The sequence below is a fragment of the Parus major genome, chromosome Z, assembly GCF_001522545.3.
Source record: "Parus major isolate Abel chromosome Z, Parus_major1.1, whole genome shotgun sequence".
NCBI lineage: Eukaryota > Metazoa > Chordata > Aves > Passeriformes > Paridae > Parus > Parus major.
This window is the reverse complement of record NC_031799.1, coordinates 45,697,027-45,719,921: the sequence shown is the minus strand read 5'-3', so window position 1 is coordinate 45,719,921 and position 22,895 is coordinate 45,697,027. Positions and strand designations below refer to the sequence as shown.

The 22,895-nt window shown below is 39.4% G+C and overlaps 1 protein-coding gene across 1 annotated transcript in view; it reads left to right on the top strand.

The window, feature by feature from the left end:
- Positions 1-22,557, top strand: part of SHB (SH2 domain containing adaptor protein B) — a 59,953-nt gene extending 37,396 nt beyond the window's left edge. Inside the window, exons 3-6 of the mRNA XM_015615159.3 lie at positions 549-764; positions 6,845-7,016; positions 11,229-11,348; positions 19,662-22,557. Of these exons, the coding sequence (XP_015470645.1) occupies positions 549-764; positions 6,845-7,016; positions 11,229-11,348; positions 19,662-19,845 (692 nt within the window). The 3' untranslated portion in view covers positions 19,846-22,557. The remainder of the gene's footprint in view (positions 1-548; positions 765-6,844; positions 7,017-11,228; positions 11,349-19,661) is intronic.
- The last annotated feature ends 338 nt before the right edge of the window (positions 22,558-22,895 follow it).

Genomic DNA, 22,895 nt, shown 5'->3' with positions numbered 1-22,895 from the left:
TACAGCCCTCTTGATGTGACATAAACTCTAATGCTTTTGTTTAGTGTTCTTACTCTAGTCCTACTTCATTTTTTGCTGATATTCTGTAGACATAAATGCAAGACCATTTTTTTTTATCAGTATATACAATTGTACTGTAGGATTTATTGTTTTATGTTCTTTATATCTTCAAATTTCACTTCAGAACCATCTCCTCCTGAAGAGCTAACTATACACAAATTTCAGTGTTCTTGTGAACTTACGCAGAGTTACTGTGAGTATGCTTTATACCAGCTGGCAGGGATTGTGTGCTTCCTGCAATCTGGCTCTGCACAAGCTGGGAAATGTTGGTGGAGGCATGAAGCTGTGGTTGTTAACTGGAGCAAACTTTTGCTTCCAGCCAGTTACCAATGTAGAGGTAGAATTTAGAAGTCTTGTACAAGCTTGTCATCTCTATAATTATGTGGCTATTAAGAAATGGGTGGAAGTTGAATGCTCTAAAATTATAGACTGTAATGATAAGACATGGTTAGTAGTGATTCTGATGCAATTTTCCTCCTTGCCAACAGAATTTCAACAGCAGGAAGGCATGAAGTCCCATCAGAAAAACATGCAGCTCTACGACACACCCTATGAACCAGAAGGCAGTGGTGTGGAATCTGATTCTGAAAGTGTGGTGAGTCGCCGTTTACGAGAAAGCAAATTGCCACAGGATGATGACAGGCCTGCAGATGAGTACGATCAGCCGTGGGAGTGGAACAAAGTCACCATCCCAGCTTTGGCAGGTAGGATTCCTAGATCCCAGCCTCAAAATTCTCTCTCACAGTTACATATTTGACTTTGGGGTAAATCAAATACTTATGCTCTTTTGATGTGTATGTGTGTGTGAAGAAATATCTGAAAAGTAAATGTGGGTCATCTCAAATCTTTACCTGCTGCAGAAATACAGAACACTGCACTGTTTGTTTGGTACTTCAGCTAACCAGTTGTCAATCATCTTAGCATTTGTTTCATATAACTGAAACTTCAGATTCTCACACTCCTTGTCCCTACTTCATTTTAATGGATGGGATGTAGATAGTGTTTATTGTTGAGTATCTCTAAGATGAGGAAGCTGGTTTGCAGGGTCCTGAAATTGTGGAGCGATTCTCAAAGGGACAGTGTGATGAAGTGTTGGGGGTGAGGCAGGAAGAGATGTGGCTGTGGGAGTGAGCATGGAAGAAGCCTGAGAGCAATGATTACCGAGTAGTTAGTGTGCATTTACCCTGGGTAAATCCTGCTTGACAAACCTGTTTGCTTTCTGTGTTAAAACTACTAGATCTCTTAATGGAAAGAGAGCAGTAGGTGTCATCTGTGTTGACTTTAGCTTTCAGCATGTTGTGCTGTGGCATCAGCTGTGTTTGGAATATTGTAGACCAGATGGGTGGACCAGGAGATCTGCAAAAACCTATCAGTCATTGACCTCAATGGATAATGTTAGTGATTCATGCTCTTTCTGGAATCTGGTTACAAGTATGATGTTCAAGAACCCTTCCTGTGTAGCATACCTTTTAGTAACCAAGAGCAGAAGGAGAGGAAGTGCTCCTTATCAAGCTTGGAATAGCAGCCAAGGGAGGGGAGAGTGTGTGCAAAGATTCTGGAACCTGAACAGGCTTGAGAAATGGACTGACAATAGGCTTACAAAACCTAATGAGAACAGACTTGCATTGGGAGCAGACTAACCCCCTGCAATGATATGGACCTAGGTCTGGTTGACTTGCTGGGATACAGCTTTGATAGAAGGGGCTTAAGGAGTCCTGGGGGAAAGTGGCCTAAATGTGGCTAGCAATGCTCCTCATCATGATGAAAGCTAGAACATGTTAATCTGTCTGAATAGGAGCAAACTAGTGGATGAAACAAAGTGACTGTTCCTCAAACAAAGTGACTGTTCCTCTTCATATTTCTTGCACTATGCATAGTGCTGTGGCAGGATTCTGATATAAGAGGGATGTTGATAAACATTTTTGTTAGCACACAGCCAACAAAATGACAAGAAACTGCAGCACATGACAGCACATGTGAAGAGAGAACTGGGCTTGCTTAGCCTGGAGAACAGAAGACTTTGGGTGGGACTTAATGGGCACTTTCTAATGCCTGTGAGGAGATCCTCAATAAGATGGAGCCAGTTTCTTCACAAATAAGCAGGTGTGTGATGGGAAGATGAGATAGAAGATGAATCAGGGAAGGTTCTGACTCAAGTTGCTTTTTTCTCTGCAAGAACAGTTAAGCATTGGAAACAATTATTCAAGGAGCTCTTGCAGTCTCCATCTTCATATTTTTTTCATTCTGTGGGAAGAAATGACTGCATAAACAACCTGATCTGGTCACGTAGCTCCCCACACAAGGTTGGTGATTGTGTGCTACCCAGAAGTAATTTTTTTATTCAAAAACCAGCAACTTCATTGCTTAATGATGCTGAGATACAAGCTGTGGCACCAGTATACATCTACTGCCAGTGAGATCACTCTTCACAAATTTCTCAAATAGTAATACAGCAGCTAGAGAGATGGGATTATTAGTTTTAAAAGTTCAGTCTTAAAAATATATGTATATAAAAACATGTATGTTGTATATGTGCATATGTAATCGTAGACATTATCCTTCACATATTGGTCATATTGTAAGAAATCAATTAAGTTTTAATTATTTTGGAGTTTGTCCTGTGTATTCATCTTTGTGTCCACTTTTTTGGTCTTTATCAGGTAAATTCTGAAATAGGGTGTTTCTGAGTTGTTTTAAAATGAAGAATCTGAGTTTTGTCAATGTTTTTCTTTATATCTACTTTTCAGTTTTTAAATGTAATTGTAAATTAACAAGGTCAGCTCAATACAAGATTTTATGATTGGCTTATGTGTAATACTTCAGTACTATGCAGTTACAAAAGCACACAGAGCAAAATCTTACTTTACAGAATTAATAGACTAAAGAAAGGTTTAATTATATGGTATTATGATATGGTTGGATTACTTCCAAGTTGAGCATGGAGAATTCTTACTTAAAAAAACAAGAGTAAACACTTTTTGAGATTAATTAGATTTCTCTCATTACATCTGCCATTCATTATAGATTAGTTAGTTTCACAAAGAAAAGTCTAAGGATTGGCTACAAGCATAGTTGCAAGCTGCTGTTTCATCTGGTGTCTCTAGCATTTGTCTTTGTCCTAAGAGTAGTAAATGTTTAAAATAAGGAAAGTCTGAAGTTTGAAATGGTGGAAAGTTTGCAATGAAGAAGTATTGACCCTATGCTGAGATGTATGAAGTGCTCTTCTGTCTTACTTGGTGGTTCCATAGTGGAACCCAGGAAAAGGTTTTTTCGGTTCTTAGCTGAGGTGGGTTTTTCTGAAAAGTGCAATGTTGGTTGAACTACTAAAAATTTTAGCAATGGGTAAGTCCCACTTTACAGGCTTACAGTTTTCATCTCCCAGTTACATGGAGAAACTCTGCTGAAACTTTTCTATTTGAGAAATTCATCTGCAGGGAACAGCAGACATTTGTTTTTGCAGATGTGGAGACTTATGCAGCAAATGTTTTTGATTTGTCAGGTGACAGACCATAGAAACAAACCAAAATGGCAAGCAACACTGGAATTACCATGAATCTAATTACTCATGCCAGTCTTTGAAGGGAAAAAAATTGTTCTTCTGCCATGATTTCAAGATGTGTTGCTGGAGCTAAAACCTGTTTATCTCCAACCTGGACTTTGAGATTTGTCAGAATGAAACTGTGCACAAGATTTGAAATGTGCTGAGGCTGAGTGTGTCTGTGCTCTGACTCCAAAGGATGGGGCTGGAGCTGGTGTCATGCTGGCACTGTGGATGGAGCAACGTAGCCTATGGATTTTGCTGTGCTAAAAGACGTGTCACTCTGTAGCAGAAGTTGAATGCAGCATTTTGACTCTCTGCAGCTGGAGTTCTTTCACAAACAAATTTATGGTTGTTTTATTGGAGGCTGTACAGCTAAAATGTGTTTTTGATGGCTTTTATGGGAAGCAAGCAGGTCTTGTTAGAGCTCCTGCTGAGCTGGGCAGACTGGTTTGCCCAGAATTGAGGCTGGCAAAGTAACAGGAACAAAGTAGCTTCCAGGTACACAAGTCTGTCTAGAAAAGGAGATAACACCAGGGAGAGCCCACTGGATAGGTAGAAGATAACATGGGTATTGGAGAGCTCATTCAAGAATGTCACACTGATGCTGGCTTCCACAGAGTTTATGAGAAATCTGCCCTCTTCAAACTGCCATGTGGACACAGAAAACCTTCAGGTAAAGATATGTCTGTGAAGTCTGTAAAGCAAATCTTAGTATTGCTTTACAATATATATTTCCCTCCCTTAAAAAGAGTGTCTCAATGGTCAAGAGTGTCATTTGGTAGTAGTTTCCAACGCTGATGATGGGGTCGTGGAAGGAGGACTTAAAAACGCCAGACTTTTTCTGACTTCTACTGCTTCTGCATGGAAAGGTGTTGCCTAGGACCCTGAGGGACTTAAAGCAAAGGAGTTCTGGCATGCTGCTGTCACGGGAGTATGGCAGAAATTACAGAGCAGTGGAAGAGAGGCCACATGGAGACTGTGGAAGTGTCAGATATTGCAGTTGGTTCCATAACTGCAGTGGCTGAATATGCTTTACCTTTGTTTAAGAGAAGATTCATAGCAGCCAAAACTCAGACCTGATTACAACATTGGGTGAGCAGGTACCTGGCTGAGTATCATATTTGTCACTTTAATCTGTCTGGATATCCCTTCAAGACTGCTTCTTCCTGACAAATTAATTCACAAACAAATGGAAAAAAAGAAAAAAGAAAAGAAAAAAGAAAAAAAAAAAGAAGTCCGGAGACATGTCTGAACTTTTTAAACAGAGAAAAAAGCCCTAACATTCAAAAGCATCTGCAGTTTAACTTCATCTTGTTTTTGGAGAATAGTTCCTGCCTCTTACCATCATGTTAGTGACTTTTTACACAAGCATATAGAGCTTAAAAAAAAAAAAAGGAAGTGCTTTTAAACTAAAAGAGGAGAGATTTAGATTAGATGTTAGGAGGATATTGTTTAGTCAGCAATGGTAAAGCACTGGAACAGGTTGCCCTGTGTGACATTGTAGATGGCCCTTCCCTGGAAGTGTTCAAAGCCAGGTTGGTTGGGACTCTGAACAGTGTTGTTTAGTGGATGAAATCACTGCCTGTGGTGGCATCTCCCTGCTCTTAGGGGGTTGCAACTAGATAATCATTAACGTCATTTCCAACTCAAGCTGTTCTGTGATTCTGTGTTGTAAAGATATAGCTGTTAACAATCAGAACTGAGTTTGTTTTGTGAATTTTTTTGAGTCTGAAAGATGTTTCATATTCAGAAGGTGACAATAAGCACACTGGTTTTCAGAGAGTACCCAAGTTACAGCTGGGTGTTTTTCTTAGAGTTAAAATAATAATACTGCTCATATATGTCACAGGCAAGTACCCACATGCAATGTTTCTCTTTGTTACGCTAATCAGCTTTCATTATCCAATAATGAGGCTAAATCTGAGTTTATATTAAGAAAGAATCAGCATATTTCCACCATGGATACTTAGGAATGTGATTGAATACAGTTACCCAAAGTTTGCAATAATAAAAATTGTGCCTACTTTCTCTGAGTAGAGGGAGGATGTGGAAGTGTCCTAAGCTTCATGACAAAAGCATAAATAAATTTTTGAGAAACAGCTCCAAAACACTTTCCTCATCCAACATATCACTGTGCATTATCTTCTTGAACATTGCAGCTGTCTGCTTTAAAACACTTAATGCTGCCACCCGCGTGCCTGCTTGGCTGTGTGTTACAGTATATTCACTTTTAAATGCATGAGGCCTATAAGTTTTGTAGGGAGTGCCTTCAGTTTTCCTTGTAACATTTTTCCCCAGTATTGCTGTTGAAACTCACATAGGGGCTGATTGAGCAGTTTGTGCTTGTGAGCACTGTGATTTTTACCTCCTGACAATGAAGGTTCTCTTGTCTGATCCTCACTAGGTGACCTTAAGATACAGTAATCTGCAGCTGGGAGTGTTAGTTTTTGACCATAGACCCATAGAGAGCAATGTGGGTAGATTCTTTCACTGTTCCTGTCAACATTCTGTCCTTTAATTTTCTATTTTTTTTTAATTGTAGCTATGTGGAATCTGCAAGTGTAGAATGAGGATATTGACATCATTAGTATGTGCTTGGCTACAGGTGTTGCAGTGCTCTAATAAGTTACAGTTTTGAAAAATAAGTTGTATTGCTTTTCTTTGAATAATGTAGTTAGTGAGAGAAATTATGAAAGGCTGCATTTCTTTTTGGTCTCTGTTTCCTAGACTTTAAAGGCACAAGCTTTGTGCCAGTAGCATGTGAGTGGATGCACTGTTAATTCTTTGCTGCTTGACAGCATTTCAGATATGGATAGATGGGTGTTCACTGCCTGATTTGCCTCCTGATCTCTGTTAGGATGATACCACATAACCTGAGGCTAACTGGTGTTCTCACTTGCTTTTGGAATTACGGCAGGTGACTGAAGGCTTGTTAATGCTACTTGTTTAACAGCATCATCTCTAGAGGATCAAATTATCAAATGTCTAGATAAGCAGTAGTTATTGTAACAAGGTTTAAAAGAGTGTGAATTTTATTACTGGAAAAGCAAGAGAATTTTAGGACTGTGTACTCTGCATAGTAAGAAGCACTTTATGTGATACATGTAAGTTTGTAGATAACGCATCTTAATGCTAGTGGGCATATGTTTATTCTCTGTGGGGTGTGAAAACCTCTCTAACTGCTATAACTCTTTTGGTCTTTGCTAACCTTGCCTGGAAAGGTAATTACTGTGTGTCTTGCAGCCCAGTTTAATGGAAGTGGGAAACGGCAAACATCTCCTTCTCCCTCAAGTGACCAGCACAGGCAATTAAGAGCACCCGGAGGAGGATTTAAACCCATCAAACATGGCAGTCCAGAATTTTGTGGGATCCTGGGAGAGAGAATAGATCCAACTATTCAGCTGGAAAAGCAGATGTAAGTAAGCACAGTAATTGATCTTTAGCTCTTCGCCTCCCCACTTACAGGGGCAGCAAGTGTCCAGATCCAGGAAGTGTCCAACTTCCCTCCTCTATATCCCCAAAGACCTACTCTTCCTAATCGCGTGGAGTGTAAGTAATTTTTGTGGGAGAACGAAATAGTGTTAAACAGGAAACTCATCTCAGGAACAGGGTATTTTATCTGTCAAGTGTGTGCAGTTACTCCATTTTCAACTTTGTTGTTTATACTGCATTAGGGAAAAAGAAGTTGTATATCACATTTAACCAAATTCTCTTTAAAGGTGCATGAATTCCATATATTTGTGGCTGCAGAGCATGTTTCTAGTACATCAGATTTGCCTTGCATTTGCTGTGATTCTTCTCCAGACCACTTAAACAGCTTTCAGAAAGGAGATTGTTATTTCTACCCTTGTGTTGTCAAACTTGAGAGTGGTATTTTAGATGCACTTCTATCAGCACCAAATTCAGGTTCTGGGAGAACTCCCTGTAGTGAATGTCTGGTATCCACAAGAGTAGCCCCTATCCTGCCTCATTCTTGCCCTTCTTTGAACAATTTGGACAGTGGCTTGTGTGATGGAATGACCCGCTGTCCTGTATCATACCAAAGGTGCAGCCTCTGAGAAGGAACAAGAATTCCTGTTACACAGAGAAAAATCCTCATGTGGAGCAATTTACAACAGTTATACTGATATTCCTGGGCATTGAGAAGCCAATGGATTCATGCAGTAAAGTGAAGAAACTGTGTCTTGAGTCCCTGAAGTCAGTCCACTCCAGAAACCATCATTGTGGGTTAGAGGCAGACTTTATTTGCACTGGAGAGGGAGGGCATAATATGGCATGGATGTGAGTATAAACTTTGTGAGAATACTTTGTTCCTTAATGCTAGTGGTATTGGGAGGATTAACAATCCTTTTCACTTCAAATCCTCAGTAGGAGGGAATCCTCTCCTAGCGTTTGAGAAGAGGTAGATCCAGAAATTGCTTTCCTTTGACATATTATTTTTCAAGCAGTATTTGGAAACTTAAGTTTGAAACAGATAATAATATCATTTGCATATTGTTATGTTTCATCTAATCAACCTCAGCCTTTGAACCATCTGCCCATTGACTGATTGTATGTTTATCTCCAGTAGAGGAAGTAATAACCTTTATTGTGAATGTGATGTTGTTAGGTAAATAACTAAATAACTAAATAGGTAATAGCTAATAGGTAAATAACTAAATAACTAAAAAGCTGTAAATTTGACTGTAAATTTGGTTCTCCAAATTGGGAAGTTCCAGCTCACCAAATGCTCGCCCAGTCCCAAATACATTTAAAATTTACACTTAAGCTGCAGGAAGGTGAGTTTCTGTTACCTAATTCTTGATGCATAAATATATTATGGCATCATTCTGTCTTGTAGTACAACTGCAATTAAATGTTACAACTGAAAACTGCAGGTCTAGTTTTTCCTTCTTAAGTATTCAGATGACATGAGGTTATTTTTGATTCTTCAGTATGATGGATCAAACCTCAAATGCATGCACAGTTAACAGTGATGCATCAGAAAGTGCAGGAGTTTACATTTATTTTACCATTGATTATTCATAATAATTCAAATTACTCTGGTTTTAGTAGTGTGAGACATCTCCACAACATATGCCAAACTCTTCCTGCTTTTTCTGCAAAAGTGGAGTCTGTTTTTGCAGAAAGATCTAAAGGAAAGGATGCACACAAATTGGCAAGTGAGTGGGTAAGTTAGGATATTCTCTAAATAGGCAGAAACACCAAGGTGTGTTAGTATGTTAAGAAAATATTTTAAGTTACTTGTGACTGAGGAATCTGTAACTATGAACTTATTAACTCATGGACCCAGGGGAATCAAAGTAATTTGTTCTATTTCCTCAATAACAGTGTAAAGAAAAAGCGTGTTCTGCTGTTTCCATTGTCTTATTGAAAGTGAATCCCTCCCAGCCTTATAATCAAGATCTGGTTTCCTGTTTTGCTCTAACTCAGAAACAGAATAGTGTATTATATAAGCTGTAACAACTTATTATACTTACTGTATAGTTGCTGCTGCTCTCCTGTCTTCAGTGGAGTTGTGGCCCCTCAGTGGCTGAAACCTGACCATTGACAAAGTAAGGGATGTCTGGAAGAGAATTCTGTAAACCACAATCAGATTACTTACAAACCTGGGAGGAGATCCTGTTAAGGGTCAAAGTGTGTGATTATGTTAGAATTTTCTTTCAGGTTTACATTGTGTGCCTGTGTTTTCCAGGGTATCTTAGAAGACATCCCGTTCTTTTGCACTGGTGTCTTTCACAAGCTGTCATTGCACTTTTTTAAGGCCACATCACTGATGTTCACAAATGCTTATATGCTGACATTTAAAAAATAAGCACACCCAGGACAAACAGACCCAATACAGTTGAACAGCAAATCACTCAGGAACTCAAAGCTGATTATTGCACTTTGCTTATCGCACTAGGTAGCTGGAACAGGAGCAATCAGAGTGTCCCAATTACGTGAGCATATGACTCACAAACAATTACACTTCTGGATACTGCTGTTTACTGTCAGGTGTAGCCACAACAGCTTCCAGACATCACATCTGAATCTGATATTATCAACTGTTCTATTTTGAACTCTGAAAAGCAGGTTTTTCTTCCTCAAACTAGCCCTGTGTTCTTTTTCTATTTCTCTCTGAATATCCGAGTCTCTGAATACCTCCTTTATTTTGGTAAGGTAATATTTCACTTTTATTTTATTTGGCCCTTTGGTGAGAAAAGAAAATAAAGATAATTGCAACTAAGAGGAAAAGTTTTTAAATTCTCCCAAATCCATTTCTTGATTCACATTTGTGTTACTATTATTCTGTCACACTCAGAAGGCAATCTAGTCTCTAAATTGCTTATTAAGAAATATCTTTCACCAGCAAATATCTAATGGGAGATGAGGAGGAGACTGCCTGAAATCATTTGCATCTGTGTCTCCACCTTATTTGTGAAGTGATGAAGCTGTCAGGGCCTCCCTTTCTAGTCTGTCTTGAATATACAAAGTATAAGCTCTTTTTAGTTCACTCTTATGCAGACTTTAGTTTTAATCAAGCACACAATGAATTTTTAATTTAGGCACCAACATATTTTTTTTTGCACATTCATTGGATTTTACAATGGAGACACCAGCACAAGGTAGTTAAGAGCATGATTGCTGTCAAAGGGATTTATCTAGTCTTTATTCACCTATCTTTTACTTGGAGCATCTTTCTTAGAGTAAGAGCAAATGGCATAAAATTATTTTACACAAAGCAAGCGACAGTTCCTGGTAAGAACAGACAGAGAGTGCTTCTGATGCGTTCGTTGTCTTGCTTAGACAAATGTGGTAGTGTCAAATAGTTTTCCAAAGTGCACTTGGCAGTTGCAGGGAGGTAGAGATCTTCCTCAGAGACATGTTTGACATAGTACAGAGACATTTCATTGCTCTGGAAACTTAGGGAAGGGTCAAAGTGCTTACTTGTGGAGTCTGAGATTTTGAAAGCTGATACAGAGCAGCAGGGACTGAGAAGCTTCGTTGTCTGCACTGGCTAGTTTAATGAAGGACCCCCCTCTCCTCTCCCAATTTTCTTTTTCCCCCCTCAGTTGTTCTCATCCACTCCCCAGATCCACTAGAGATTTATATAATGCTCCAGAGTTGCCACAGCTGTGTTTAGAATGTGCCTTTTTGATAGATCTTCAATGTTATTCCTCTTTTCCTTTTTAAAAGATTTATTTTAGCAAATGTTTTTCATTATTAACTGTCTGTATTCTCCATTTTCCATCTTCCGTTTCTTTGCTTTTGTTGGTTTTTTATTTTGTCTATTAGTTTTAAAACTGATATATCAATATAATGAAATAGAGAAAATGTGTATATCATGGATCTGTTTCCAAAACAGATTATAATGTGTTGCCCTAAGTGAGAATTTCTTACATAGGCATGTAAACCAATCCTATTGCGTGGTTTCCTGATCTGAGTTTTTCCCCTCAGCTGACAGGAACTATAAGCCTCCACAATTAGTAATAACTTCATCTAGTGCTTTTCATCAATAATATATTAGATTTTAAAGGTATCCATGTGCTGTTGGTAACAATTCATACCTTAAAAAATTAAGCAGTGAAAACAGTATCAATGTGGGAATATTTGTGTGTGTATTAACCTCTTTGCTTTTTTCTAGATGGTATCATGGAGCAATCAGTCGGACAGATGCAGAAAACCTGTTACGTTTATGTAAGGAGTGTAGCTACCTTGTAAGAAATAGTCAAACAAGCAAGCATGACTATTCTCTTTCACTGAAGTAAGTACTTGTCAGAAAAACATAGTAAATGTATTTATATGCCCTAGCTTTTGTGGTGCCATATAAGAAGATGATCATTATTTGTTGTTGTACTGTTTTACCTCCGAAGGACTCCAGAGTGTTTGGGATTGCATGATGCATAATTACAGTCACTGAATTAGTGTCCTCCTATCTGGAAATGTTAAGAGATTTTTAGTCTTCATTTTGTGTCCAGTTAAATAAATAAACTTGGATTAACTGGGGTTTTTTTTCTGGTTCTAGTTTGAAATGCTCCTGTTGCTTCTGCTTTAGGCTGAACAGTATTGTTTGGAGATTTTAATCCTTTTGTTTTGTGCACTTTACTGGAGTAAAGCTGTACAGCTTTGCTACAGTTCTTCGAAGTAAAAAACCCAAGATTAATGATGAAACATCTACAGAATTAGGAGATGAGCAGTATTCCAGTCTTAGCACTGCTCTGAATTTGCTTTATGTAGCTTAGACTGAGCAGAGTACATTACAGATGTTGTCTTCAACATACCACAAAACTGATTTGCAGAACAGTTGGGGCTGGAAGGGAGGATCAAAGATCATCTAGCCCAGCTCTCCCACTCATGACAGGATAATAAATTCATTTCCTTTTCTAGCTGAGGAAGATTGTCAAGATTTTCTGTGCAGGAGTAGAAGAAGCCCCTTGACCTTGCTATAGGCTATACAGGTGCAAAGAGAAGTGTTTCCTTTCTGTCTTTCCTGAAGGATGGGGTCTGATGTGGAGCCTAGCCTTCCAAGTAGGTCTGGGGTACAAGCTGACTTGCCCTTTTCACTAGCATTACTCCTGCCAGTTTGGCTTTTATGCCATTTCTTCACAGGTCTGTTCTGAAAAATACATTTTACTGCTGAGATGATGGTGATAACTGGTTATAACAAACAGTTTTATAAACAGCACCAAAGCTGATCCTTTTTTTAATAAGTATAAAATTACATTCTAGGATTTGAGAAGAAAAATATTTTGTAGGAATGTATTTTAAATCATTATTCCTCTGCTATTATTTTTGGGATCTCTCTGTAATAAAGAGGTTTGCCTTGAGCTGGAACATACCTACTTTAAAATTGTGGTTCAGTTCCTGTTGTCTCTTGTAATTTGATCTGTGTATTCTCTAATATTGGGGTCCTCTAGACATTTTCAAACACTGAGGCATGACTGGCACAAGCTTTGGAATAAATTTTCCCTCAGGCTTAAATTTTCCCTTAAATTCAAAGTCTTGGAATATGACCTTTTTTAAAAATAATTTCACTTAAGTCTTGCATCATTTGAGTGATTTTTGTTATTCAGCCAGACCACAACTTCCAGAGGGAAAGGTGACAGTTAAATTATATTTTGCTGTATTGGACAGCTGAGTTCATGCCTTTAGTATCCTTTTGTGGTCTCTTAGCACAGAACTGCAATGTTCTATTAGGTGTGTTTGTGCTTCTCAGGGACCTTTACTACCATGTGTGAGTCAGCTTTTTTTTTTCCGGTTAAATGTTTCATTTCTGCTTCAGGGGAAAAGTAAGAATCACGCCCTGATTTTGTACTGAGATTAAGTAACATTCCTTTAAAATCTATTCTTCTGTTTCATGTGACAAGCTTTTTCTAAAAATAAAACAAAAACAAAAACCAAACCCAAACTACTTCACTCTAGTTTTTGGGTTTTCTTTTCTCCTGTAGCAAAAGATTGTTTCTGAAAATACAGCAATGAGAATCTACCCAAATATTTACCTGTGTTTGAAAAGTGAAAAGATGGTAGAACTTGCTCATTTTCATTTTATGTAACTGAATATTGCATAATGGAGACAACTCTGAAGAGCATATTTTCCAGTAGCAGGAAACCTTTTTGTGTTCTGTGGACATTGAGAGGGCCAGACAGGCTTAACTTGCATGGCGAATTTTGTGTGAAATATTTGTCTAATTCAAGTTCCAAAAATTATCATTCCAAATAAAATGAAATGAGCATGAAAGTAGCTTCATTGCTAAATTAAACTTCATCTGTGGATAAAACAATTATTGAGGTAGTTTAATTGTTCATGTCAATGTCTGTCACTTTGAGATGCTGTAGTTTGCCCAGTGAAATTTAATTGCATGTGGATTAGCTATCTCTGGGGGCATCAGAGAAGGTCTTATTGAAGTACACATTTATATTGTTCATCTCAGTTAGAAACAAGGAATTGGTATTGTTGGTGACAAGTGTTTGAAGCTAAAAGCATCTTTCTATGGATTGGGATCCAAAGAGCTAAGCCTCTTTGTCAGTGTTGTTTAAATTCTGCACAGCTGAAGAGGGATAGAATGTGATCTGCTTTCCCAGAACAAAATTATCCCAAAGGCAGGAGGGGTAGCTGTACATCCTCTTGAATCTCGTCTGTCAGCCCTGGATTTTTCCCTTTGTTTCCTCTTTTCTCTACTCCTTCAGGGTTGTAGATACTTGGCTCGCTCATACTCACCCACTCTTTCCTTAAACACAATTATAATTACAGAAGGCTGGGTAAGAATTAGAGACCTATACTCCTGGTAACTGTGCTATGACCAGAAATTCCTGGCTGCTATTGAAATGCCTAGTTTCAAATTCCTTGTCTGAGATTGGTTCTTTACTGACAAGCAGACTGGTGAAAAAGATAGAAGTAGTTGTGCAAATCAGAGGGAGAGCCACTTCTTACTTGTAAATGTTCCAGCAATTACTTCAGTGAACATCAAGCTCACAGAGGTGCCTTCCTGATGTAGCAATAGAACAGGATCTCAGGATGGGGTTATCACGTTTCAGTCTTGCTCAGTGAAGTCCAAGCACCAGCTGGGCTGTACTAGCTAATCCTTTCAGTCAGGATTTCCCCCTCCCAAGGCTCTTGCAGCAGCGTGCACCCGTGCCCACACCACTTCATTTCCTGACTCACATTTCACTTTTGGGAAATGTGACTATTAATTTTAGATAAGGATTATCTCACAAGTTAACTAAATGCGCAGTCTGTGAGCAAAAACAGTAAGAGGGATTGCTTTATGTTCTGTCAGATAGTTTCTGCACAATCATAGCCACTGGAAGTACAGAGCTGAATTCAGAGAGGGTGGTGCCTTTTGACATCCTGATCCTGCGGACTCATAAACAGGCATGTGGTTTCCCTGAATAGCAAAGGAAACTGCAAGCTATGTTGTTTTTTGGTGTGGTTTTTTTGGTTTTTTGGTTTTTGGGTTTTTTTGTCATTACAGTCTGTAGAAGTGATCCTGATTTCCAAAGTTGAGTACATAAACTTTGGATAGTTCTGGATAAATGCTGGACTTGCACCTTTCTGTTGGTTTTTGTTCTCAGAAGTAACTCTAGTAATACTGTAAAAATTACAAGTTTCTTCCTGTCAGTACACTTTACAAAGAGGTCATGGGATTTTTGATATGTCTCTAAATTAGCAATTGAATAAAAATATTTAGAAATGTATTACTACTAGGCCATAATGGTAGGGTTCTGGCTATTAGCAGAGGCCATGGATTCTGTCACTTCTATGGAAAATCCAACAAGCTAAAGATTCACCCTACCTTCAAAGCAGCAGATAGGAACTGGTTATAGAGAATGGAGCCTGGGCTCAGTAGTGATCTTCACATCTTGTGTGCAAATGAACACTTCTACACCTTGTTTGTTGGGGAAGAGACATTGTTTATTTTATCATGGAGACAGTGTCCCTCAGGTGTAGAATGGTAGTACTGTGTATAATGTGCTTGAAAAAGCAAAGCTGAAACAGGAAAAACCAGTTCATAGGCCAGTCACTTAATGTCTCCAGTAAATGGTTTTTCAATTTTTTTCTTATTGTCTGGGGTTAAGTAGTGAATCTTTATTTTTTAGAGGAGGTTTTATTTTATTGCTGCTGTACATTGACATGAAACATTATAGGCTTTGTTCAGAATAACAGCATGTAATACAAGTTAAAATTATTAAATGGAAAATCATTTCAGAATGGGAAACTAACAACATATATTTCCTACCTTGCTAGAATTTTTTTTTTCTGATGCACTTGCAAAGTTGTTGTTTTTTTCTTTGTGCAAGTGACATTTCATCAAAATAAATGCAGAAAATACGTTCTGACAAAACAGCAAAAAAAACAGCTTTCTTCAGCAAAAACAGGGTTCAGAAGACTTGGCCAAACTTTCTGATTGTGAGCACTGAATCATGTTTCAAAGCCATTAGTATTTCCTGGAAAAAAATACTAGGTTTAATATATAATTAATATTTATTAAACCTGCTTTTATCACACTTCATGCGTAAGATCAAAAAAGCATGTTCTGATTAACTGTCTGCCCAATTCCTTTCCCGTCCTCACTGGGTTTTGAAAACTGAAAAAAAATATGTGAGGAGGTTGCAATTCAAAGTCTCCTGGTGTTATGGTTGTGCTGCCAAACTTTTTAAACAAGATGTGTCTGACTATTAGTTATGTGTCAAGTTTGTGTCTGTGTAAACATCCGTGCTTGAGAGTTGCAAGGAAATTTGGTGTTGGGATCAGCAATTAGCAATTTTCTTCTGTATTTGAAACTCATGGGAATGGTTGCAAAAAGGAAAGAAAAGATAGAATATTGTCTCTAGTAGCACTGGTTTGTCACTGTTTTCCCTCAATTGAATGAAAATGTGGTGAACAATTATTGCAACATTTGAAAAACCACAAAGGGATTCAGAATTCACACAGTAGCAATACCACATGCCTTAGTTCAGGTCCCAGCATCTTCTCTTGCAAAATGTGTATGTCTTGTCTCTTCAAGGCATAGGCTGTCATCAGTGTTCACATATGTGAACTGGGGATCACTGTTTAGGTTCTTTTCTTTGAAAACCTTGGGCCTGGCAGGTTCTAATAGTTATTGCTGAGCTGAAAAACAGGCATTCCGAAATCAGGACTACTCAGTCAGGCACTTGTTCAGGTAGACTCCAACAGTGCTTCAAACACTGAGCAGAAACTTACTTACAATCACTTCTACCATGAAGCTTTTTTCCCCATCATTACCTGAAATTTCAGTGGTCTCTTTGCATACTAAAATCAGAGCTTAGGTTGAAAGTGTTTGGAGGAGAGAAAGTGGGAGTATGACTTCCAGGTTCCTTTTTGAAATGGTCCCTGTAATTCTAGTCATTGGCCTAGCAGCACTGCTGTTAGTCAAGTGCAGATGCATTTTGCCCTTACCTGTTATTAAAGGCACTGATTATCTGAGTCCAGGCATACCAGAAGAGGGGAGACTGTGAGACAGGCTTTCAGGACAAATAGAGTAGGTGAGACCACAGAAGGATCCTTAGTGTAGATGCGAATAGTTTCACAGAGTAGTTTACAGTTGAAGGTGTTTAATTTGAGGGCATGATTTCAAGCTGCTAAGTTGACTTTCTTCCTGCTTAATTTGTCCTACATTATAGAAGATGAGAATTGTATGTTTTGATACGTCTACTTGAAACCAGTCACAGTTCATTTGAAACAGGAAGGGCAGATAGTACATTCACAGTGTAATTTTTGGAAAATGAAAGAGGAAAGGGAGTGAAGGCAGAAAATACTTGAAAACATAATCTTTGCTTTCATCCACCAGTAAGCCTGCAATAATGCTTGGTTTAAAGACTTCTAGACATCCAGAAAAATAGCCAGGCTAGAAATGAGGTCTGTCGCTAACAATGTGGTATTGGCTGCAAACACTAGCAGTAACAAGTATCTGAATGTTCTCACCTCTCAGTTCTCCTCCTTTCTGAACAGAAAGGTGGTGTGTGAGATCCTGCTAAGCTTGGGAGTCAGTTTCACATGCTTTCCAGTTGCCCAGGGAGATCCAGGTGTGAATGGACCTCTGCAGATGTCTAGTCCAATCCCCTGCTCCAAGCAGTACATGCTTATAAGGTTGCTGAGTGCTTTAGAAAACCTCTTCTCACCTGCCTTATCCTGGTTCCCAGGCTCTAGGACTCTTACGAGGAAGAAGTCCCTGTGTCCAGTGGGAACTCCCCTGCAGTTTGTGCTTTGTTGACTGAGAAATTTCTGTTTTCTCTGTAACTCTTCCTTTTAGGCAGTGGGTGATTCCAACCTGACACCCTCCGTTTCACTTTTTCTTCTCCTGGAGACTAAACTGGCACAATTCCCTCAAGTCTATTCTCCTATGTGAGGTATTCCCATCCCCAGACCACATTTAGTGGTCCTGCTCTGGATATGCTCCAGTATTGACATCTCTTTTATTATGGGACACCCCTCTCACCAGTTACAGATGCAGCCTCATGAGCACTCTGTAGAAGTAGTCACTATCTTCCAGCAGCTGGCTGCACTTTGCTGTGGAACTTAGGGATGCAGTAGGCCTTCATGGGCAGGTTATTGAATCATTCTCCTTTCCATCATGTGCCCTCCCTACTGCAGTTCCTTTTCTGGCCCCTTGTGCCCCACCTTGCACTGCTGCTTGGGTTTGTTCCATCCCAAGGGCAGAAGCAATAGATTTGCCTTGTCTACGTTCCTTTAGCCTACTATTCATAACTCACATTCTTTCTTCCCTCACCCTCACAAACAGTGTGGCCTTCCAGAAGGCTCACCTGTCAGGATATGTAGCAGAAATTCTTTTTGTGTAAGCTCAATTACTATGTGCTACACAAACCTGAATATATACATAGGTCCTTCTTGGGGAAGCAACAGCTGTCTGTCATGAATACATGGCTTGTAGCAATTTGTTCATACTATGTGCATTGTCTTCCTCTTCAAAAAGGCTTGTGCTTTTTCCTTTTCTGCACTAAAATGCACTTAAAAATTTGTTCTCCTGTCCTTGCCATACTTCTTAAATTAGCATGCACCTGTGATTCAGTTAATGTGTCTGCACACTTCTAAGTCATTTTGTAGCAAAGGAGATTCATAGTGAACTGAAAAAAGACAGCAATACATCTGTCCTCATAGTAAGTATTTAAAGATGTCACTCTTATGTAAAGGAAATAATTTAGAGATCAGTTATGACTTGAAAGATATATTTTCCCACTAAGAAATTGATATTTAAAGCAAGATTTTAGACAGGTAGAGCCATAATTACAGTGCCTGGAGTGGTTTCTGGTCACCAGAAAGGTTCTCTTCATCAGAGAATTGAATACACATGAAAGATATGAGCTTGGTTATGATACAGGCACTTAAAAAGGGAACACTGCACGTGCTAACTAGAATATGGCAGATTTTAGAGAAAATGGTTTTAACATAATTTGTTTTCCTGCTGCAGCTTTCTGTGTCATCTTGAATTGTGTTTCTTTGCTGACACAAACCAATTCCAGTTTTAGCGCTGCTGTCTCTATCCCTGGACACACCTAGAAGAAACAGTGGCTTGGAGCCAGAAGGTTGGGGATTTACTCAAACAAGCTGTAAAAACCTTCCAACCCTCATTTAACATGTTGACGTGTAGGAGCTGTTCTTTGTGCTTGTGTTGCCCTGGCTGAACTCTATACTTTTAAAGTGTTAGCCTATTTGTTATGTTAAGACAGCAGGCACTGTAGAGTCACTTCTGGGAAGAGCTGAGGCCAGCTTTACCTCTGGTGCTGTACGGCAGTGTGGGTGCTACCATCTGGGTGGAATTACGTTGGACAGGTTGCTTTGCCAAGAGCAGGCAGGGCAGTTCCATGAGTTCCCTGATACTCTTCTCCTGCCTGCCTAATCATGAGCCTTCCCTCAAAGAGAGTGCCTGCAGAAAGACCATGGGACAGCAGCCTTTGCTCATTATAGTGCTCAGCCTAGTGCAGTATTATGCCATGAACCTTGGGAACATGATCACCTGGAGAAGTTTTCCCACCTGAAGCCACCAGGTTACACATGGAGATGTGGTCTGGACAGTTGCAGCAAGGGTGGAATGGGTAAGATCTGCCCTGAGGCATCTAGCCACAGGGTAGAACAGGACAGGTCTTGTCTAGCTGAGCAAGGTTCATGGCCTGCTTGTTCCTATGAAGGGACCCTCAAGATTCTGAGAGGCCCAAAGATATTTGGGTCCAGAAGTAATGGATAAATAAGTGTTCATAGGAAAATATTGAAGGGTCTGGAGAGAGGTGCCATGGGGAGGAAGTGGGTTGTCTCCTGGCACACCTCTGGATCACTTTGTGTGAGACAGCCTTGCATGTGGATCAAGGCAGCACAGGTGCTGAAAACTAAATACTACCTTAGGCTTCCTTTGTGGTGAATTGTCCATGGGGGTTTGCAACTCGCAGTTGGAAACCTCTGAGTCTGGCCTCTGTCTTGGCCTGCCATCCAGCAGCTACTGGCATTTTGTTCTCCTACTTTTCCCTCCATAAGGAGAGCCTGTCATGGTACTGTGCCCCTCTTCCCTATGCACAAGCATGAACTTACACTTTGCTTTCCTTGCAGGAGCAGTCAAGGTTTTATGCATATGAAGCTGACGAAAACCAAAGAGAAATACATCCTGGGTCAGAACAGCCCTCCCTTCGACAGTGTTCCTGAAGTCATCCACTACTACACTACAAAAAAGCTGCCTATCAAAGGAGCAGAACACTTGTCCTTGCTCTACCCTGTGGCTGTACGGACTCTCTAATAACCTAGTCTCACCCCTTCCTGTGGATGGGAGGTGAGAAATAAGCTGGGTTGCACAGAATTCAGAGCTTGAGTCTATGATGGAGAGAGGCAGCCTTTAGTCTTGTGAATGTGGGCTCTCTGCAGAGTTGTCTATGGGACTGTGTGTGTGATACACTTGTGCTGCAGCATGCCTCTAGAACTGTATTGCTGCCTAAGAAAAAGAATACTTATTTTAGTGCAGGGAGAGCAGATAACCTTCCCAGACCTTCCATGTGAATGAAAGTGCTTCCCAACAAAAGTTCTTCCTTTGAGAAGAATCAACAAGTTCTTCTCAGCATTAAAAAAACAACTTTTATTTTCTTGCTACCCTGAGAAACTTCTCCATGAGAAAGAGTAACCTTACTCTGAGGGACCCTAGGGTGTTCTTGATGGACCTGAAAAGGAGCTGCTTAGCAAGCAAGTCTCTGGCTCTGGTCGCATAGCTTGATGGGTTTGGGGTTTTTTAATGCAGTTTCTTGGGGTAGTCAAATATTGAACTTCTGTTAGACACACAATCTTAAAAGAATTTTGTGAGAGCAAATCATGGTCAATTACTTACAAATAGGGGATGTAATTAAACAGTAGTTTGTTATATATTTTTATCCTTTTTGGTACAATAATCTCTTAATGTTTACTGTCTTCATTTGCAAGTTTCATTTGTAGGTACAGGCAGCTAATTCTGTTTGGGGCAGTTACACCATAATGTTTTAAGTAGTTAGGATAAGTAATTTTGATATGTGGGTTAGTATTTATGCATGAGGGTGGTCAAAGGCTTTTATAAAGCTTTAGTAGGCAAAATCTTCACTTGCTCATTCATTTGGATCAAACAGCTGTCCTACTGATGTAGCAGGCTAACATGTGTATCACACTGCCTTTCCACAAGATGGCTTTAGCAGCTGTGAGAACTGCAGTATGTAGCAGAACAGAATTTGTTTTTCTGGTCTGCCAAGGCATTCTTAAGACACAGCCTCATTGGCACATACCTTCTGGCAAGTGCTCTTTTTCACCTTGAGCAGAAGCCTGCCTCCTGCTGTATTTCGGGCACTGTCAGCCAGAAGCACTGTGGAAGCTGCTCTGTATCTTAGTCCTGCCTACTCAGTGCCCATCCACTTGGGACATATTTTCTACATGCTCTGTGTGCTCATTCAGTGAGATAAGTGAAAAATTATAATTGTACACAAGCTGGAACTCGGGAATCTATAGCCTTATAGTCCTCGTGTTGTGCCATCTCCCACATATGTCTAGAATGTTGTGCATTGACCCATCAGCTGGTATAGTAGCAAACTGGTTATATGCAGGTTATGTATTTTACAGACAGCAATAGGACTGTGAAATTGTGTGCTATTTAATTCAGCTTTCTTAGCTACTACTATTTTTTAATGTATGCTTAGAAAGAAGTGCAAATCTGAAAATTGTAATGGAATAACCACTTACTGCCTGTAAAAGTAGTGCTTCATGGTATTGTCTAATCTGGTAAGAACCTCAAGGATGACCCATATACTGTCACTGGTGCTAAATACTCTGTTTCCTTTTAAGCCTGCCTTATTCTTTATACGGCATCCAATGCAGATTGAACAGAAGTTGATCATATGTATATGAAGAGCCCAGTGTCATTCTGTGCAGCAGTGGTAGTGGGTCAAACTGTCTGTCTCACCCAGAACTGGAAGCTGCATTGAAATGAAAAATTTTCCAGTTTTCCAAGGAGGGTGGCACAATGGAGGACAGAGACAACATTCCTCTCCAAGTGAAAACAAACATCCCCTTTTCATGTGCTCACCTACCTGCTTTTTTTTATTTTCCTGAAGTATTTTTTCTCTTAACATCACCCAACTGACAAGAGCATACAGGCACTTTTAAGTTATTATATTCTCTTACCAGAGTAGGAGCTTATGAAGGTGGCAGAGTTCACACAGATTAGGAATCAGGTGACATCTGCTCTGTCTCGTGTCTTGGCCTTTGTGGACTCAAGCAACACTATCATGCCTTTTGGGACAGAAATGTCATATTTCTTCTTTTGCATGTTGAATCTGGCATGATTGCTGTTCCATGGCCTGTTTTTCTTCTTAAAAGGGAAAAAAAAAAGTATGCTCCTACTCTGTCTAACAGCAATTACTAGTAGAAACCAATAGCATCATTTACCAAGGCCTTGTCTGGCTTCCTTAAGCACTTTGTTTTTAATTCATGGGGATAACTATTGTACCAGGCCTTTCTTGTCATGGGTCTGATCAAAAGTCAGACGAAGCCAGCAAGTGCCATTTTATTGCTGTCTGCAAATTTTTGGTTGGGATCCATTGCTTCATACGAATCATGTGAATATGCATCATACAGAGGAGTATACTGCTTATTACAGCTTCAAAGATCAGATCAAGGTTCTTGGTTCAGCAAGAAGAAATCATCTCAGAACGTATTGGTTGTCCATGGGAAGGTTTTTTTATTATTTTTCTAAAAGACTTTTAGAAAGTACTCAGTAATTGCAGAATAAATAAACCAGGATTTTGTTTGCACTGTAATGTTGTCTTTGTTTATTTAAGTGATTGTATGATATTTTTCCATTGAAGGAATATTCTTCCCAGATTTTTTAATGTACAGTGAAAATGCAGTGTGTTAACAGTGTGTAGAATTGCGTATAGGTGGAAGATCTTGTAGTGATCATGCCTATATAGCACATTAAAAGTTTATTTTAAAAAAAAAATATAAACCTCTCCCTTTTCTTCCTCTGATTGTCCTTGTGTACTCAGATTGTCATGAGCAGCTAGTAATTGAAGTGGCCTTTCAGAACAACTTGTGTTTGTGTGTCTTAACTGTGTTGTGAAAGTAATCATTAGGTTGTAATTGGAGTACGGAGAATCATATGTCTCAGTTCTACCCTGACTAATTCTCTTGATAATGTGCACCTTTACAAGGGTTGACATGGGTGCATGTGTGAATGATACTGCCGGTGGTGTCCAAGGAATCCAGTTATTGCTGCTAACAGCATAACACTGGTGAGTCACCTTTTGCAGTCTTTGTCAAAGGTGTTAATTAGGCTTC